General features: G+C 46.0%; 1 protein-coding gene across 3 annotated transcripts in view; it reads left to right on the top strand.

Moving 5' to 3' along the window:
• The first annotated feature begins 396 nt into the window (after positions 1-396).
• ACOT7 (acyl-CoA thioesterase 7) overlaps positions 397-21,488 on the top strand; it is a 223,866-nt gene continuing 202,774 nt past the window's right edge. Inside the window, exon 1 of one of the 3 annotated variants that reach the window (XM_040429650.1) lies at positions 397-512. Coding sequence is in view for 1 of the 3 variants with exons in the window: in XM_040429665.1 (XP_040285599.1) it covers positions 466-512 (47 nt within the window). In the remaining 2 variants the exon portion in view is untranslated. Of the gene's footprint in view, positions 513-8,092; positions 8,160-21,488 lie in introns of those variants that run through there. The other 2 variants (XM_040429665.1, XM_040429658.1) reach the window with 2 other exon arrangements.

The raw sequence follows: 21,488 nt of genomic DNA, 5'->3' as shown, positions 1-21,488 counted from the left end.
TCAGCATTGCGGGCACATAGGAACATGGGACCAACACAGATGCCAAGTGCAAATGTAACAGGTCAGCCAGTTTCATAGGTACAAATCTGCCGACAGATGCCCATTAAGATCTAGCTAAACTGGTTGTCAGTCACCCAACTTTCCCGGATAGGGACAGATTATATTTACTATTATTTCCATACTTTCTCATCAGATCCAGAGGACAGCGCTCTTCTAATATGTGTCCAAATTGTAAGGTAAGGAAGCTATGAATGACTACACCACAGGTATGGCTCTGCAGCAAGCAGAGGTATGGCACTTCCTTCCCTCCCAGCAGAGTGATGGGTAATGTGAATGCAGGTGGGAGGACTGAGCCAATGTCATCCTGGCTTCTCCTCCTCCATTCCCTCCCCTTGGGCTCATCATCCAGGAACAGTCAGACCCTTACAGCAGCAGCAAGCAGCCCTCCACCAGCAGAGAAGGACAATGTCTCAGCACAAGGACCCTGCAGCTTCAGCCCTCCAGATCTGCAGGTAAGCGTCAGGTGGAGCCCGGCAGCAGAACTGGGCCTTCTGCATGCTGCAGGCAGACCAGCCATTCACTGTCTGCAGTACACGTGGGTGCAGCCGGCATTGGAAGTGATGCAATGGAGGGAGGGGAGGCAGCGGTGACTCTGCAGAAAGCAGACCAGGCCTGCTGCTGTGCTGAGGGACCTTGGTCACTGCTCTTGCCTGAAGGTGTGTGCTCACCCACTAGGTGGCGCTGTGCTAATGAGGGTGTGAGTGCAAAGAGTTACAGGTGAAGAGATGAAGGGGAGATTTATCAAACTAGTGTAAAGTAGAACTGGCTCTGTTGCCAATGGCAACCAATCAGATTCCACATTTCATTTTCCAAAGGAGCTGTAAAAAATGGAAGGTGGAATCTGATTGGTTGCTATGGGCAACTCAGCCAGTTCTACTTTACACCAGTTTGATAATTCTCCCCCGAAGTCTTTCATGGTTGTCTATAATGACAGGTCTCTTAATGCCTATGTGAGGGGTCTGGCCAGTTTTTTACTATAGCTACGGGCATCTACAATTATAGCGAAAACATTGGGGGACATCTATATAGACCGGGGCGTAGCTATAGGGGGTGCAGAGGCAGCAGTCGCTACCGGGCCCAGGAGCCTGAGGGGGCCCAATGACCCTTGTGCCACATAAGAAGACACCGGTATTATAGAAAGTGCAAGCTGGTCAAGTTACACCTCTGGCTGATGTGGAGGGTTTAGGTCAAGAATTTGGCATGGGAGGAGTGCGGTTTAAATTTTTGCCTCAGGCAGCACAAAGGCTATGTGCTTCCCAGAGGGAAGGGGGGCCCAAGCTGAACTCTTGCATCGGGGCCCATGAGCCTTTGACTATGCCCCTGTATATAGAGCAACTTTTTACACCAGTCTTTGCCAAAGGGGTATTCCAGTTTTTTACAGTTCTCCCTTATCCACAGGATAAAGGATAATTCCTCGTTCACACAGTCCCCCGTGGCTGTATTGAGGTCCGCAATACACAGGGCACCGGCCGTGTGCATTCCGCATCACGGATGCGGACCCATTCACTCGAATGGGTCTGCAAATCCGGAGATGCGGAACGGGGTTCTGTTCCATGCTTCTGTTGCACAAAAAGATAGAACGTGTTCCATCTTTTTGCGGATCGGAGGGATCACTGAACCGATTCAAGTGAATGGGGTTGCGATCCACACGTTCGTGTGAAAGAGGCCTAACTATCAGATCAGTGGGGGTCCTATCGTTGGGACCCCCACCGATCATGAGAACAGGGGCCTCGTACCCCCTGCAGTCCCCCTTGAAATAAAAAGAGCGGCTTGGAAGGGTATGTGTGCAGCCGCCCCATTAATTTCTGTTGGAATTCTGGAGATACCCAAACGCTGCAGGGGGTACGGGGCCCCCATTCTTGTGATCGGTGTGGTGCCAAGTGGTAAGAGCCCCACTGATCTAATAGTTATCCCCTATCCTGTGGATAGGGGATAACTTCAAACAACCGGCATACCCCTTTAAACTAAACAAAAATCACAGAGAAAAGATAAAAAAACAAAAGATAAAAACATTGTGCAAGATATGACAAATATGCAACATCCGTAAATGTATTTATCATATCGTGCAGGATGTTTTTATCTTTGTTTATCTTTTCTCTGTGATTTTTGTTTAGTTTGTAGTATACACTTGAGGGAGTGGCATCTTCAGGTGTGAATGCGCTTCTATCCCGGGAGTAGCATTCATATGCACTTTTGCCCCATGTGTCTAATAGGCGACCATGATTAGGTGGTACATATAGCTGTGCAGGCTCCTCCTCTCATTGTATGCTTGGTGCACACAGAGGTAACTAGGAGCAGCACACTATATGTGCAGGGTCTGCTCTCCTGAATGTAGATGCCCAATGGCATAGGTAGGTTTAGAGTAGGACCTGCCTGACTGAGACCACCTTGGCGTGGGTAGGCGGGCACAGATGTGTTTTGATCAAAATATCTTGGCTCAGAGTCTCAGATTTTATCATTTCCAAGTGAGGGCTTAGTCCATATATAATGTTTTCATCTGTTGTGCATTATTTTCTGTTTTATGTGAACCCGGCCATCCCCTTCTTCCCCCACTCAGCCCCTCTGACATGAGCATCATAGCGTTTTATGCTCCGATGTTCTCCCTTGCCCTGCCGATTCAGTGCAGGGCAAGGGAGAGCATCGGAGCATGAAAGTTGTGGAAGAAGGGGATAACTTATGGTCTGTGGTAGCAGAATCCATAACGTTATTCTTAGATAACCCGAACCTTGTACGCCGAAATTGAAAACACAAGTTCGCTCATCCCTAATCGTCACCACTGCTGTCTTGACACATCCCTGACTGGCAAAAACAGAGCCCACCTCGCTGTCCACGTGAGTGACGCGATGTCATGACACAGCAGCAGGTGTGCACCACCAATGAGGCTAGGTGAGGCGATCGCCTCAGGCAGCACCAGGTCGGGGCAAGAGGGGGGCAGCGGAAGGGCCAAGGGCAATGAGCGCTTTCATTGTGGCAAGTTAGGGGTTAGGTTAAGAAATTGGCATTGGATTTTTAGACTTCGCAGATTTGTGAACATAACTAGGGATGAGCTAATCGACTTCGGAAGAGCAGGAGCTCCGAACAGTATTAGAATGTATTGGCTCCGATGAGCCAAAACTATTTCCCGAACTCTGTTTCTGTTCCAAGGCACCACTTAAAACCGAACCAGAGTTCGGGAAATGTTTTTTTACAGTTCAAATTAATTTATGAAGTTATTGTGCGAAGTCTCGCGAAGCAATATCTTCTACTCATCAGAGCCAATACATTCTAATACTGTACAGAGCTCCTGCTCCGTACAGTAATAGAACAAAGTTTTATGTGAATCGACTTCGGATGTTTTATCCGAAGTCGACTCGCTCATCCCTAAACATAACCTTATGGTACGTTCACATCTTATCCGGCACAAATGCCGGCTGTTCATCGGACAGAAACCGTTGCATTCAATGGTTTTTGTTTGGCCGAAATCCACCATTTATGTCGGAAAGTGGCTGGATCACCCCTGGACCCCAGTATCGTCAATTGGGGTCCGGTGGTGAACTGTAGAATCCAGCAATGCTGGCGAAATTCAGTAGGCAGCTCTCTGACGGAACAGCCTGCTGGATCCGCTGCCGGAGATTTGATCGTATCCTTAAGGGTGTATTAGACACCCCAATCAGGCAGACGATTGTTGGGGGGGGGGGGGGGAAGCGTTCCTTCCCTTCCCAGGAATTGCCTTCTCGCTAGCGGAGGAGACCACTGCTATTACATGCAGCGATCTCCTCCATAGCATGGGGAGGAGCAATCGCTATGTCATAGCTCGTCCCCATGCTGTATAGAGGTTTGCCGGCATCGGATTGTAATTAGACAGCACAATCTGCTGCCGGCATCTTAAAAGATCCTGATTAGGGATGAGCGAACTTGGTTCGGCATAGAAGGTTCGAGTTATCTAAAAATTCCGTTAAGTTATGGTCCGTGGTAGCGGAATTCATAACGGAATTCTTAGATACCTGAACCCGAACTTTGTACGCCGAACTTGAAACTCAAGTTTGCTCAACACTAATCCCGATTACCCGATGAACAAGCGTTTGCTCGTTCATCGGGCAATCAGCAGCAGTATTACACTGCCAGATCATCACTAACGAGTGTTCATACGAACGTTGTAATTATCCGGTTGATTTTTGAGCAATGAATGGTTTCCCTGCATGTTGTCAGATTTCCATCCAGTGCTGCAACATTCAGATCTTGTGGTTTGATTTTACCAAAAGCATTTTGAAATCAGACCCATGTGTTGCCGAATCTTTTTGTATGTCAGCAGTAATTTATTTGAATAAAATGGTGGGGCACATTTATTAAAGAGGACCTTTCACCGATTATTACTCTATGAACTAACTATACAGACATGTAGAGCGGCGCCCGGGGATCTCACTGCACTTACTATTATCCCTGGGCGCCGCTCCGTTCTCCTGCTATGTCCTCCGGTATCTCCGTTCCCTAAGTTATGGTAGGCGGAGATTCCAGTCACTAAGTTATGGTAGGCGGAGTCTGCCCTTGTTCTTCTGTAGCGCTGGCCAATCGCATTGCAGAGCTCACAGCCTGGGAGAAAATAACCTCCCAGGCTGTGAGCTCTGCGCTGCGATTGGCCAGCGCTAGAGCAGAACAAGGGCAGACTCCGCCTACCATAACTTAGTGACTGGAATCTCCGCCTACCATAACTTAGTGACTGGAATCTCCGCCTACTATAACTTAGTGAGCGGAGATACCGGAGGGCATAACGGGAGAACGGAGCTGCGCCCGGGGATAACAGTAAGTGCAGTGAGATCCCCGGGCGCCGCTCTACATATCTGTATAGTTAGTTCATAGTGTAATAATCGTGAAAGGTCCTCTTTAAGCTCGCCGGTTTTTAGGACAGGTGTATTTCATTCGTCTTTTGTCCCCCCCCCCCCCCCGAATATTTATTAAAATTCGCACAGCCGTTAAAGGGAACCTGTCATCGCCGCTAGCACATCTGCAATACCCAGTCCCCATAGCTCTGTGTGCTTTTATTGTGTAAAAAAAACAATTTGATACATATGCAAATTAACCTGAGATGAGTCAAGGACAGGACTCATCTCAGGTTAATTTGCATGGGTAAAGTGTAACCGTTTTTAACGGCCGTTAGAAGGGTGCACTCCTGTCAATCGGCCGTTAAAAATGGTCCCATTGATTTCATGTCTTATTTTTGAACGGACGCTATTCACTGGCCGTTAAACGAATGTCCATGTGAATAGCCCCATAACCTTTCATTAGTGCTAAAAATGGCCGTGTGACGGCCGTTACTTAGACGGCCGTCACACGGCCATTATTCACTGTCGTGTGCATGAGGCCTAAAGAAGCTGTCCTCCTGGAAAGGCCTTGGTAGATGACGAAGTATATAAGCCAAACCAGAATCTTCTCCATAAGGGTACAGCCACACAGCGCAGACTGGCCATAGACCCAACAGGGAAATTACCCGGTGGGCTGATACCCAGGGTGCCACCCAAGACCTCATCATGGACAGGTACATAAAGATCTTATCTCTCGGCATTAATTTAGGAGCATTAGGCACTTATGCACCACCTGACCTGTGGTATTTGTTTCTTCTGGGGCAGTATATTGTGCTGCACTGTGGTATTTGGTTCTGCTGGGACAGTATATTGTGCTGCACTGTGGTATTTGGATCTGCTGGGGCAGTATATTGTGCTGCACTACTGTCTTTCTGGCCCCACCTACTTCTGTTGTCCCGTCTTCCATCAATTTGGACTTGCATACAACACAAGCTACTTATAGATTTTTTCCAGGGTCTCTTTAAGTTCCCAGTCCAGGCGGAATTTTTAGTACAGATTATTCAGTTTTTTATGTGACTAATTATCTACTGATTGGGGAGATTTATCAAAACTGTAAGTTTCCCTCTCTGACCATCCAAAAAGTTGGGGGGAGGTGGTGGTGGGGGGTATGTATACTTATTTCCCAACATCTGAGTTGGTAAAATCTAGGCATATAAGACTCTGCCCGGAAACACCCCCTTGTGGGGTTAGTTAGCCTCTCCTATTTCTGGCCCGGGGCAGTGCAAATTTGCCAGGACTGTCTTTCTCTGAAAATCAGGGACAGTCCCGGCAAATTCGGCACAGTTGACAGCAATGCTATATGGCACTTACTAATATAGCCTTTGTTAATAATGTGTGCCATTTGCTATATTTCATAAGCCATAAGATGGCAGCTGATGGAGGGTCATGTGACCAGACACATCCTCAGCCTCCTCCCTTTAAATGCACTACTCCCAACAGTGCAGGTGCAGAGAGCGGGGCAGTGTATTTGAATGGAGGAGGCTGAGGATGGTCACATGACCCTCCATCATTGGCCATTTTGTGGACAGCACAAAAGACCTGGACAACAAGTGGGCATATCTTATGAAATATACAAGATGGTGCAAAATAGCATCAAAGGCTATATTAGTAAGTGCCATATGTAAGTGCCAAGTCTCTCCCCCCCAAAAAAAACCTTTCAAAGAAGACCTGTTGCCTCTCCTGACATGCCTGTTTTAGTAAATACTCAACTCTTCCATAAAATAAAGATTCTGGGGAATCTCTTTTCTTATAACTCTTTGTTATTCCTCCTAGAAACGTAAATTGCCAGCTGGGTGTAACCATTTCCCTTGCCAAAATGGTGGGAGTCTAAGGATACGACCACACGGTCAGGTTTCGGTGTGGAGGTTTGGAAACCAAAATCAGGAGTAAGTCCTAAGGCTACTTTCACACCTGCGTCAGGTGCGGATCCGTCTTGTATCTGCAAAGACGGATCCGCACCGATAATGCAAACGCTTGTATCCGTTCAGAACGGATCCGTTTCCATTACCACGAACAAACGGATAATGCAAACGGATCCGTTTTTACTTACAGTGAAAGTCAATGGGAGGCGGATCCGTTTTCAATTGCACCATATTGTGTCAGTGAAAACGGATCCGTCCCCATTGACTTACATTGTAAGTCAGGACGGATCCGTTTGGCTCCGCATCGTCAGGCGGACATCAAAACGCTGCAAGCAGAGCGGAATGGAGGCTGAACGGAGGCAAACTGATGCATTCTGAGCGGATCCTTATCCTTTCAAAATGCATTGGGGCTAAACTGATCCGTTTTGGGCCACTTGTGAGAGACCTGAAATGGATCTCACAAGCGGACCCAGAAACGCCAGTGTGAAAGTAGCCTAAAAGGAGAGAAAATATAAAGGACAAAAACAATTTCTAAATTTTTTGAGGTTTTGGCTTCCAAAACTGCATCAGGAAGCCTGAGCCTGTGGTTTTACCCTGACACTTGCAGCACTGATTGGACCACGTGAGTAACACCAAGTTGGCAGTTTATTAATAAATTTGTTATAGGAATAACAGAGGAATGGAACAGCACAGTGTTAAGCCTCCTGCACACGACCGTATGGCTTTTTCAGTGTTTTGCGGTCCGGTTTTCACGGATCCGTTGTTCCGTTTTTTGTTTCCGTTTCTGTTCCGTTTTTCCGTATGGCATATACAGTATACAGTAATTACATAGATAAAATTGGGCTGGGCATAACATTTTCAATAGATGGGTCTGCAAAAAATGAATCGGAAGACATACGGATGCATTTCCGCATGTGTTCCGTTTTTTTGCGGACCCATTGACTTGAATGGAGCCACGGAACGTGATTTGCGGGCAATAATAAGACATGTTCTATCTTGGAACGGAAATACGGAAACGGAATGCATACGGAGTACATTCCGTTTTTTTGCGGAACCATTGAAATTAATGGTTACGTATACGGAACACAAAAAACGGACAGTAAACGGGGGGAAAAAAAACGGTTGTGTGCAGGGGGCCTTATAAGAGAAGAGGCTGCAGAATTCTAGAAGAAGTCTTCAGAAATAAGTGCCGCTCATCGCCTGCTCGACATGTTATAGAAGTGCTGCCCCCTCCTGTCCTTCTCCTTCATTACATGAAGCAGGATTGATTTTTGGGAAAGTTTGGGAGCAGCGAGGCCTCCGTAGTGCACAGCAGGGTGGGAGGGGTGAGGACGGAGACTGGGAGAAGTGTTTGCGTGACTCAGAGAAGGGGATCAGCCTGATGAGGCTTAGAAAGGTCGTAAGTAGTTTGAGGTGATGCAGGATACGTCTTAGTTCAGGAACACGACATATACGCTGCAGGCCACGTATACGGGGCACACACATAATGGCACCACCTTGCAGGGAAATTCTCCACATAGTAGTCAGTGCTCTTATCATCACCCAGAGAGGTAAATGTTAGAGGGCAGCACTACCTGTACTGCCCTGTACATACAGCTCCACATATACTGTACTATATCTGCATGAATAATTAATTTCCAGACATGGCCTCCATGGCGACATTAGAGTTTTATATGAATCCAGGGTTAATAGATGCGACATTACCATTGCCATCTTCTGTTGACTTAATTAAAACACAAGTACAAAGGATAAAATGGCAGCCTCTGGCTGTATTGACACTTGCACAACCGTTTTCGAAAGTAAAGTAAATGGAGCAGACTGAGAGTTGTAGTTTCACAGCAGCCGAAGTGCTGGAGGTTGCCAAACCCTGCCCTAGGAGGAGAACATCAATTATAGTTTGCAGTTTTATAGACAGTCTAACAATACTACCGTAAAAATCCTATCGGACAATATGCCCCCATTGTATGTGATGGCAAAACCCCTTTAAAGGGTTATTCTGGTCACATTAAGTTATCCCCTATCTGCAAGGACCGCTATTGATCACAAGAATGAGGGCCCCGTCCCCCTTGCAGCCCCCCTGAAATGAACGGAGTGGTCGGTCAGGCATGCGTGCGGCTGCTCCATTCATTTCTATGTGAATTCCGGAGAGGGCAAAACTATGAATTCACTTTTACATACTGAGTGGAGAAAGACCTTTGATTATGTCATTTCCTATTGAATTTGGGAGGTCCTTAAAGAGGACCTTTCACCAGAATAAAGTATCTAAACTGACTATACAGACGTGTAAAGCGGCGCCCAGGGATCCCCCTGCACTTACTGTTATAGCCTGGCTATGAGCTGAGCGCTGTGATTGGCCAGCACTACAGCACAGGAGAAAGAGACTCCGTTAGGTTCCCCTAGGTGGAGCCTAACTATGAACATACCGGAGGCTATAACCGGAGAACGGAGCGGCGCCCGGGGATAACAGTAAGTGCAGCGGGATCCCTGGGCGCCGCTCTACATGTCTGTATAGTCAGTTTAGAGGTTTTATTCTGGTGAAAGGTCCTCTTTAAGGGCAGACTGAGGGCAGAACGATTCAGCAAGTGAGAGGAATTTTTAGCTGCACCCCTGACTGCGTGACTGACATGGTTATCGCCAGGTATTTGATTGGAGTGCCTAAGGGAGTAGAATTCCTCGGTTGAGTGTAGGCTGCGTACACAGACTGGTTCCTGAGACGGCTATGTGTGGGCTGAGTGACACTGCATCGCTGTAGGAGAGACCAAAGAGGGCTCAAGAGTGGTGTCCTGAAATTAAAAGGGATCTCCGGGAATGAATTAAAATGGCCACCTAGAATATGAGCAGGACGGGCTGTTTCTACTTGCAGATCCACCTGGGGGGGAAGGAGTAGTCGGGGCCTCACTACACACTGCACTGCTCTACAATAGATGGTAATGTTGCGACCCTGCCTACTTTATGCCATCATGACTGGGCAGCCTAAGGCCCCTTTCACACGAGCTAGTTTTGCGGTGCAATGCGTAGGACGTGAACGCATTGCACCCGCACTGAATCCGGACCCATTTATTTCTATAGGGCTGTGCACACGAGCGGTGATTTTCACGCATCACTTGTGCGTTGCGTGAAAATCGCAGCATGTTCTATATTTCTGCGTTTTTCACGCAACGCAGGCCCCATGGAAGTGAATGGGGCTGCGTGAAAATCGCAAGCATCCGCAAGCAAGTGCGGATGCGGTGCGATTTTCACGCACGGTTGCTAGGAGACGTTCGGGATGGAGACCCGATCATTATTATTTTCACTTATAACATGGTTATAAGGGAAAGTAATAGCATTCTTAATACAGAATGCATAGTACAATAGGGCTGGAGGGGTTAAAAAATAATATAACTCTCCTTAATCCACTTGATCGCGCAGTCTGGCTTCTCTTCTGTCTTCATCTTTGCTGTGCACAGGAAAAGGACCTTTGATGACGTCACTGCGCTCATCACATGGTCTGTCACCTGATCCATCACCATGGTAAAAGATCATGTGATGGACCATGCGATGAGCGCAGTGACGTCATCAAAGGTCCTATTCCTCAAAGAAGAAGACAGAAGAGAAGCCGGGCTGTGCGAATAAGTGGATTAAGGTGAGTTATATTATTTTAAAAAAAATAATTTTAACCCCTCCAGCCCTATTGTACTATGCATTCTGTATTCAGAATGCTATTTTCACTTATAACCATGTTATAAGGGAAAATAATACAATCTACACAACACCTAACCCAAATCCGAACTTCTGTGAAGAAGTCCGGGTTCGGGTCTGGGTACCAAACATGCCGATTTTCTCCCGCGCGTGCAAAACGCATTACAATGTTTTGCACCTGCATGGAAAAAACGCAAACATGGAATGCAATCGCAGTGAAAAATGACTTGTTTTAGTGTCAACGCCCATGTGAAAGGGGCCTAAGGGTACTTTCACACTAGTGTTTTTCTTTTCCAGCACTGAGTTCCGTCCTAGGGGCTCTATACCGGAAAAGAACTGATCAGTTTTATCCTAATGCATTCTGAATGGAGAGTAATCCGTTCAGGAGGCATTAGGATGTCTTCAGTTCAGTCTTTTTGACTGTTCAGGACGGAGATAATACAGCAGCATGCTACGGTTTTATCTCCGGCAAAAAATCCGGAACACTCGCATTTTTTTCCATAGGAATGTATTAGTGCCAGATCCGGCATTCAAAATACCGCAATGCCGGATCCCATGCGCAGACCGAAAAAAATGTGAAAAAAATAAATGCCGGATCCGTTTTCCGGATGTCACCGGAAAGACGGATCCGGCATTTCAATGCATTTGTAAGACTGATCAGGATCCTGATCAGTCTTACAAATGCCATCAGTTTGCATACAGATTGACGGATCCGGCAGGCAGTTCCGGCGACGGAACTGCCTGCCAGATTCCTCTGCCGTAAGTGTGAAAGAACGCTAACAGGAGCACTCAAAAATATGTAGTATATCCAAGTACCAGAAAGTAGTGTGTAGTGAGATCACGCAACCCCCTCCCCCCCCCCCCCCCCCGCCAGGCAGCTCTGCAAGTGGGGGAAACCAGTCCAGTTCTGATTCTAGGAGAGTTTGCTGGTGTTCATTTTAAATGATTCCCAGAGAACCCCTACAAGGACTGTGTGTAAAAGGGTACTGTTAAAGGCTATGTACACCTTCAGAGGCAATTTTTTTTTATGATAGCATGTTGCTCATTTTGGGCTAAAAATTATTTTTTCAATTGGCCTTTATTAAAAAATATTGAGCCTTTTCTGTCACAAAGTGTTAACTATTTTCTAACTGTGTGACTGGTACTTTCACTTTGTGCCGGTCCTCTAATAACCCTTCTCTCTAAACTACTGAGAGGTCACAAACACTTATTTAAGCCACATTCTTATCAGTAAGATAAGAACTGAGCTATAATGAGTGATTATAAGGTCAGAGAGCAGAGATGAGGGGCCATCAGCTCCTGGTCTGATGGAAAAGACAGCCCAAAGGGTGCTACTAGGGCATGGCAGCTTTGTACAGAAAAAAGGGACATATTTTTAGCTCAATAATTGAAAAAATATATTTTTAGCTCAAAAGGAGTACAATACAATAACAAAAAAAATGCCCCCAAAGGTGTACATAGCCTTTAAAGGGGTTATCCAAGTTCTGAAAACCCCCCCACATGTGCCGGCCCCTCACTGGTAATATACTTACCCCACTCCCTGCTTGGCTCCTGGTACCCGCACCGCCGCTGCTGCTTCTCCCTGCACACGGATGAAAACATCCAGTGTCGGGGGGAGAAGCCAATTGCGGACGGGGACGAGCGTCCTTAGCATCGCTGGTGACCCTAGGGAGGCTCGCCCCCCCCCCCCTCCCCCTGACATCAGTTGTTTTTATCTGTGTGCAGGGAGAAGCAGCAGCGGCGGGGAGCGGGGTAAGTGTATTACAGGTGAGGGGCCTGGCATATGTGTGTGTGTGTGTGTGTAGGGGGGGGGTTGAGAAATTGGATAACCCCTTTAACTCCATTCAGGGTCTTTAAAGATGGAGCCTGCTTGCAAATGCACTAGATGTGCTGGGTAGTCACTGGGTTTCTGCTGACCCTGACAATAAGGCTAGCTACAGTGCTCCAGACAAAAAAATAAAAAAATCAAGGAGCCAATGGCTCCTAATCTGAAAAATTTAGGAGCCAAATTACATTTTTTAGTCGCCAAATTTTTGTTGTAACATAAGTGTCAGAAACAGGGTTTTCTTTAGCCTCTTGGCTATTAGTTTTTCCATTCATAAACCTCCACATTGAGCTCCCAGCAGCAGATAGAAGCCTGCAGGGCACGCTGGCACTTCTGGTGTGACATCACCTGGGCACATGGTCTTTACTCAGCAGAGGCTCCGTTCCCGCCATGCGGTCCCTGGCACTTCATGAGCAGTCGGCAGTGGCGCGTGCTCCCTTGTTCCATGAATGGCAGTTAAATTATCGTGCGTATACATACTCATCAGACATTTTTTAGGGAGAAAAACTGTCTGTACAGGCGTCCATGATGCTTGTACAGTCGTTATTGCGACCAGGGATAAGCGAATCGACTTCGGATGAAACATCCAAAGTCGATTTGCATAAAAATTAGTTCCCTAATTGCAACCTCTCCCGTTCACCATGTCTGCGATGCTGCATGCCCTAACCCTGCTGTGCTGTCCAGACTCACCTGAAGCCTGGCAGGTAACAGCCATATTTTAATGAGGAGCGCCGTTGGACCTCTCCTGCACATCAGCCGTGTACTGTGCATACAAAAAGGATGGACGAAGGGCAAAAAAAAAGTGGTTGTCCCAAATGGCCATTTATTACGTAACCACAGGTTAGATAAGCCTGGGGCTACATGGTGACTTTGGCCCCTTGCAGACGAGCGTTCCTGCCGCAGCGAGTCCGCAACACAGCACCCGGCCTGACCTCCCAGCACTGACGGGAATCACATAGCATTATATTGATTTATGATGCTATGTAACCCTTACAGTTCTGGAATGTATTGGATAACAGTGGCAGCATTATGTCAGTGTTATCCAATACATTCCAGAACTGTAAGGGTTACATAGCATCATAAATCATTATAATGCTATGTGACCCCCGGCAGCGCTGGGAGGTCAGGCCGGGAGCTGCGTTGCGGACTCGCTGCGGGAGGAACGCTCGTCTGCAAGGGGCCTTTGGCTGTGACAAACATCACATGGCCAGAGATCGCAGTGTAGCAATGCAGCATTGCCACTAGTGAGAGGGGTCATTTTGGGACCTGCACATTGTCATGACAGCCCCAATAATTCTCACAACTGTCGGGTTGCAATGCGACCCCATTAACTGTCACGATTTGAAACCCTGCACTACATTACGATGATTGGTCGTGCTGGCAACAGTGCATTCCTTTCTTTTTATTTAGCACACAGACATAAAGTGCACCAGGCCCTGGGACAGAACTGCGTAAACCAGCTATGGAATCCGTTTCATCTGCTAGTGCGAGGAGACATAAAGCCCAGCGTTACTGGCGCACTGCAGCTGTCCATCATCATTGCCCTCTCTTCTCCACCACTTACCCCTTACATGGGGGGCACAGGGCACCCTCATTACATGGCGCAGTGTACGCAGAACGCTCACCTTCGTGCGTCATATGACTGAAAAACTCGTCTACTTTAGCTGCCCCTTGTCTATGGAGCAGTCGGCAGTGAGCGCACTCCCCGTTTTCATAACTGAAAAGCAAGCTGCTGTGTTCAGCGCGGGAGAATGGGGGGTGTGAGAGGAGCATCCAATGGTACGGCAGCACGCTGATACTGACCAATCAGCAGCCTCCTCACTAATAACAGCTCTGCACTGTACGGAGCTCTGTTATTGGATTGCTGTGTGTCTGCTGGATGCAAGACCTTTCTTCTTAAAGCGGCAGAGCAGCGGAGGGTCTAGGCGCAAATGGCGACAAGACCACAAAGACCATTTTGGTCGCCACCTGGAGCCCTGTAGCTAGCGTTTTTTGTGGATCTGTCATGGATCTACAAACACGCTTCCGTTACAATAATACAACCGCATGCATCCGTCATGAACGGATCCAGTTGTATTATGTCTTCTATAACCATGACGGATCCGTCATGAACACCAGTTAAAGTCAATGGGGGACGGAACCGCTTTCTATTGTCAGAGAAAACGGATCCGTCCCCATTGACTTATATTGTGTGGCATGTCCGTGTTGCTCCGCACCGCTTGCAGCGGTTTTCTGTCCGCGATGGGGACGCAACCAAACGCAACGGAATACATTCTGGTGCATTCCGTTTCGTTCAGTTTCATCCAAAACGGAATTAAAAACGCTAGTGTGAAAGTAGGCAGGCAGCTCTCTGACGGAACAGCCTACCGGATCCGCTGCTGGAGATTTGAACGTACCCTTAAGGCTCCTTTCACACGGGTGAGATTTCCGCGCGGGTGCAATGCGTGAGGTGAACGCATTGCACCCGCACTGAATGCTGACCCATTCATTTCAATGAGTCTGTGTACATGAGCGATGTTTTTCACGCATCACTTGTGTGTTGCGTGAACATCGCAGTATGTTCTATATTCTGCTTTTTTCACGCAACGTAGGCCCCATAGAAATGAATGGGGCTGCGTGAAAACCGCATTGCATCCGCAAGCAAGTACGGATGCGGTGCGGTTTTCACGCATGGTTATGTATGACCCGGGACCCCATTAATTATATTATTTTCCATTATAACATGGTTATAATGGAAAATAATAGCATTCTTTAATACAGAATGCTAAGTATAATGTCAATTGAGGATTAAAAAATAATAAAAACATTACTCCCCTCATCCACTTGATCACGCAGCCGGGATCCTCTTCTTTGTTCTTCTTAAAGGGCCTGCAAAAGGACCTTCGCTGACGTCATCACGCTCACCATGTGGTGAACGTGGCGACATCAGGGCAGGTCCTGCTGAATGAAGATAAAAGGTCCTTCTATCTTCATTCAGCAGGACCTGTGCTGACGTCGCCACGCTCACCACGTGGTGAGCGCGATTACGTCATGAAAGGTCCTGAAAGAAGAAGAAAGAAGACAATGCCGGCTGCGCGATCAAGTGGATTAAGGTGAGTTAATTATTTTTATTTTTTTTAACCCCTCAAGCAACATTTTACTAAGCATTCTGTATTAAGAATACTATTATTTTCCCTTATAACCATGTTATAATGGAAAATAATACAGTGAATAGACTTTAATGGGTTCTTCCGGGGTTGCTCATCCCTATCATCTCCTAGCAACCATGCGTGAAAACCGCACCGCATCCACACTTGCTTGCGGATGCTTGCGATTTTCACACAGCCCCATTCATTTCTATGGGGCCTGCGTTGCGTGAAAAATACAGAATATAGAACATGCTGCAATTTTTCACGCAATGCACAAGTGATGCGTGAAAATCACCGCTCATCTGCACAGCCCCATTGAAGTGAATTGGTCCGGATTCGGTGCGGGTGCAATGCGTGAGGTGGAATTCTCGCCCGTGTGAAAGGGGCCTAAGATTAACAGGTTAGTTTTACCACACGGGGAATGCCGTAAAGCAAAACCCATACAACTGTGGCATGTGTCTGTTTGTAAATGACCCCCTAAGATTTTAGACATCAGAGGGTCCATGAAATGTTACTTTGCTCAGTATGAATTGGTACATTCTTTTGTGCTCATATCCTTGAATATCTAAAGAGTTTTACAATTGACGAGACCCTCTATGGGAGCTGTAATGGAGGCGATATTGATTGTTACTTGGCTTTTCTGGGAAGTAATATAACTAAGAAATGAATAAGCCAAGAGCAAAAACCTTATATTAACTGTTGTATATTTTTATATATATTTTTTTGGTTTTATTAAGGAGTTAGTTTACATATTGTGAGGGGTAGCTTTCTTTCCAGGGATCATCCTCACAAATACCTTCTCGGACAACAGGTTTTCATGTACCAACTTGTGCTTTATGCGACACAAGCACAAACAAACGATACAAAACAAAATAAAAGCCTGCCCGGCTAGACACTACCTAAACACAGTATATCCCTGACTCGCCTAAGTCACCATTCACACACACACACGTGAACCTATGCGGCTTTCCCCAGCTTAATGTCCATCGGCCTCCTGGCTGTTACCACATCGGTGTCTTTTGGGGGCTTCTGGTCTAGTTGTCTGCCCGACACTGACCGTGCGACCGCTATCCTTAGGCGTCGCTATCCCCCAAACCTCAGACCACACACAGAACCACTTTTTTGCTTCTGTACAACACAAGACACACCCCTCTCACTTTGAGGACAGCTTTATGCTCCGTTGATTGTGGCACCTGTTGCTGCCTCAGTCCTGACCACTGATGGGAAAGAGATGGATGATCCTGCCATTCCTCTCTCCTACCAGCCAGGAGGCCTGTCACTGTCTTACAATATACTGTACATCATTGATCTCAGTACCACTTCCCACCAGCAGAGGGCCACTTGCTTAGAGATGTAGTACAGTCACTGGGATGAGGAATTCGCATACGATAAAATCTTTACTTCCCATCTCCACATTTTACACCAGAATGTAGAAAGAGAACGGGTGAAAAGCTATAGGGTAATGCCATTTTGTCATCCCTGTGCTACGGCTGTTAGACTGTGGGATAATTGAAATGAGCGTGGTAAACCTGTTCTCCACCTCTGACTATAGGGAGATGACGCTGTGAACCTCAGCGGCCATTACAATTAATAAAATACATATCCCCATATTAGTGATTGTCAAGGGAGCTGCAAAGTAGATTCTTCCCCACAGTCCCTATAGAGCATTTAATGAGCTGATAGTAATGCCATTTCAAAGACTGTGTCGATCTATTCATATAAATGCCTGGGGAATAAGAAATCAAATCACCAGTTCTCAGTCTGAAACTTGTCAACAGGGCGCACTTATCGAAATGACCCATTGTTAATTTATTAATACATTTACAGGAGGAATAAGAGTTATATAAAAAACAGGGTTCTAACAAGAGATTCACCTAAAAGGGTGCTCCAGTTGATCACTTGAGCCCTTTTGAAGCGTCTAATGGGTCAGAAGCAGAGATGAGCGAACTTCTGTTTTAAGTTCGGCGTCTAAAGTTCGGCTTCCGGTTAGCGGAGGATCCCGATATGGACTCCGAATTCCGTTGTGGTCCGTGGTAGCGGAATCAATAATGACCATTATTGATTCCGCTACCACGGACCACAACGGAATTCGGAATCCATATCGGGATCCTCCGCTAACCGGAAGCCGAACTTTAGACGCCGAACTTAAAACAGAAGTTCGCTCATCTCTAGTCAGAAGCTCTAAATGAGTGGCATGCTTTAGAATTAACCTATAGTACACGCTACGTTTTTATCCCATCTGGCACTGACACAGCTCAGTAGTTCAGGTACATGCTATGTATCACGCTTGTCGCAAAACGGACAAGAATAGGACATGTTTTACTTTTTTGCAGAACGGCCATGCGGACATATGGAAATGGAATGCACATGGAGTCATTTCCATTTTTTGCGGACCCATTGAAGTGTGAATGGTTCCGCATACGGGCCACATAAAAAACGGAACGGACACGGACAAATAATACGATCGTGTGCAAGAGCCCTTAGTCATATAAAATCTGTTCACACTGAAGTAAGGATGAGTAAACTGGTTCTACCGTTTCAGGATTTGGTTCAAACTTTTCAAAGTTCAGAATCGAACCCAAATGTTTTGTGATTCATCTTGGGTGGGGCGGTAGAGGGATAGAAAGAGCGCCTAGTAGTCAAATGTGCGTCGTATAAAGCGAAAACTAGTGAGCGCTTCCATTATGGAAGCGCTCACTAGTATGCATTAGGTGCGAGCGCTTCTGATACTCACCCTCTCTGGTCTTCTTGCTAAGGCCCACGCTCCACTGTCCTGACTCCGTACAGCATCAGGACGTAGTGCGCACACTATGACCTAACGCTGCACACAGTCAGGTGACTGTGGGCCGGAGAAGACAGGGGAGCGCAACGCCGGTCCCATAGCGGAGCCGCGGCGCACGATAGGTAAGGAAGTTTTTTATTTTAGTCTGATGGGGGTCTGAAAGAAAAGGGCTGATCTGAGGTCTGTTGGGAGTCTGACATGGAGGGCTGATATGAGGGTCTGATGTGATGTCCTGATATTTATGGGGGTCTGATGAAAATTTTTTATTTTCTTATTTTCCTCTAAAATCTGGGGTGCGTCTTATCATTGGGTGCGTCTTATAAAGCGAAAAATACGATATATGCATTGTCTAGGTGGTACTCTTGCTCATTATGGAAAGCCCATGGTACGCCATGTACACATATTATATGCCAGATGATGCCCCTCCTATGCCAAGTACATGTGCACAACATTGTAGACCAGACGATGCCCCTCTGGGTTTCTGGGAAAGATATTTAAATTAGCTTTCCTTAACCTATACAATAATGGAACATGTTAGACATGATTTGCATATATTATCATTGTGTTGTATATTAACTGGTCTCCATAATAGAAATAGTACCTGCCTAGAGGTTCCCCCTAAGGAATTGCAACTAGAAATGTTGTTCTCATCTGCTTTTCTCTAAGGCCTCTTTCACACGGGCGTTGCGGAAAAAAGTGCGGGTGCGTTGCAGGAACATGCACGATTTTTCCGCGCAAGTGCAAAACATTGTAATGCGTTTTGCACACGTGTGAGAAAAATCAACATGTTTGGTACCCAAACCCGAACTTCTTTACAGAAGTTCGGGCTTGGGATCGGTGTTCTGTAGATTGTATTATTTTCCCTTATAACATGGTTATAAGGAAAAATAATAGCATTCTGAATACAGAATGCATAGTACAATAGCGCTGGAGGGGTTAAGAAATAAATAAAAATAATTTAACTCACCTTAATCCACTTGCTCGCGCAGCCCGGCTTCTCTTCTTTGCTGTGTACAGGAAAAGGACCTGTGGTGACGTCACTCCGGTCATCACATGGTCCATCACACGATCCATCACCATGGTAAAAGATCATGTGATGGACCATGTGATGACCGGAGTGACGTCACCACAGGTCCTTTTCCTGTACACAGCAATGAAGAGAAGCCGGGCTGTGCAAGCAAGGGGATTAAGGTGAGTTCAATTTTTATTTTATTTTTTAACCCCTCCAGCCCTATTGTACTATGCATTCTGTATTCAGAATGCTATTATTTTCCCTTATAACCATGTTATAAGGGAAAATAATAAAGATCGGGTCCCCATCCCGATCGTCACCTAGCAACCGTGCGTGAAAATCGCACCGCATCCGCACTTGCTTGCGGATGCTTGTGATTTTCACGCAGCCCCGTTCACTTCTATGGGGCCTGCGTTGTGAAAAACGCACAAAATAGAGCTTGCTGCGATTTTCACGCAACGCACAAGTGATGCGTGAAAATCACCGCCCATGTGCACAGCCCCATAGAAATGAATGGGTCCTGATTCAGTGCGGGTGCAATGCGTTCAACTCACGCATTGCACCCGCGCGGAATACTCGCCCGTGTGAAAGGGGCCTAAGGGCTTTTGTCCTGAAATAGTTAGTTGCAGATGTGAGGCTGGCTTAGCTATTTTTAATATAAGCAATGTATTTACAGCACATCCTGTGATTTACAAAAGCACTTCTTTACTGGGTGATGTTCCATTTTTTCACTCCCTGCCTTTTCCATAGTCATAACTTTGTTGTTTTTCATGAGAGCTTATTTTTTGCGAAATCGGATGTACTTTTTAATAGCACCATATTATATAGCATACAATGTAGTAGGAAGCTGGAAAAAAAATCCAAATGGGGTAAAATAGAAAAATACAAAAACGCAATTCCACCACAGTTTTATGGGTTTTGTTTTACGGTGTTCCCTACGTGATAAAGCTGACCTATGCCCTTCATTCTCCCAGTCAGTATGATACATTCTTATACTTAATCTGTAGGCAAAAAATGTCGAATCAGCCATATTGATTTTTTTTTTTTTTTTTTTACCACTACGGCATTCACCATACGAGAATTATACATTTATATTTTAATAGTATGGGCCTTTTGGGACATGGTGGTGCAATTTTTTATTTTTATTTTTTATTATTATGGGGAAAAAGGGGGATTAGAATTTTTATATATTTTTTAAACTTTTTACTTGAATTTATGATCTTCAGATCATTTCTCCTGTAAACTGCAAATAATTATCATTGCAGTGTATGAGAGATTCATTATGTTCCTGTGGAGCCCAGCCACCTGCAGGCCTCTATAATAACTAAAACTGTAAGAGTAAATGCACACGTTCAGAATTTGTGTGCGGACAATCAATTGGTGCGGATTATCCACATTCCGATTTTACTCTCCCCATTGAAGTGAATGGAGAAAATCCGATCAGGAAAAATAAAATAAATTGAAATGCTGCGGATTTTAAAATCCGCACTATAGGTCAAAATCCGCCCAGAAAAAAATCCTGCATCGTGTGCATGAGAATTTCAAATTCTCATAGAATACAATGTACATGACCTATGGTGCAGAAATCCATTGGCTTGTTGCCCCATTCAAATGAATGGAACTGATTTTCAGTCACAGAATTTTCTACCACAAAATATGCCGCGTGTGAAAGCGCCCTAAGGCTGCGTTCACACGGGCGAGTATTCCGCGCGGGTGCAATGCGGTAGGTGAACGCATTGCACCCGCACTGAATCCCGACCCATTCATTTCTATGGGGCTGTTCAGATGAGCGGTGATTTTCACGCATCACTTGTGCGTTGCGTGAAAATCGCAGCATGCTCTATATTCTGCGTTTTTCACGCAACGCAGGCCCCATAGAAGTGAATGGGGTTGCGTGAAAATCGCAAGCATCCGCAAGCAAGTGCGGATGCGGTGCGATTTTCACGCATGGTTGCTAGGTGACAGTCTATTCACTATATTATTTTCCCTTATAACATGGTTATAAGGGAAAATAATAGCATTCTGAAAAAACAGAATGTTTAGTACAAGGTCAATTGAGGGTTAAAAATAATAAAAAACATTAACTCACCTTCTCCTCTTGTTCGCGTAGTTCTCCCGGTCTTTAGTTCTTTAAAAGATAAACTATGGGCTAAAGGACCTTTGGTGACGTCAGATCACATGCTCCAATCACATGGTCCATCACCGCGGTGATGTAGCATGTGATCTGACGTCACCAAAGGTCCTTTAGCCCATAGTTTATCTTTTAAAGAACTAAAGACCGGGAGAACTACGCGAACAAGAGG

This window comes from Bufo bufo, chromosome 1 (assembly GCF_905171765.1).
Source record: "Bufo bufo chromosome 1, aBufBuf1.1, whole genome shotgun sequence".
NCBI classification, from domain to species: domain Eukaryota; kingdom Metazoa; phylum Chordata; class Amphibia; order Anura; family Bufonidae; genus Bufo; species Bufo bufo.
This window is presented reverse-complemented; position numbering and strand designations above follow the sequence as displayed.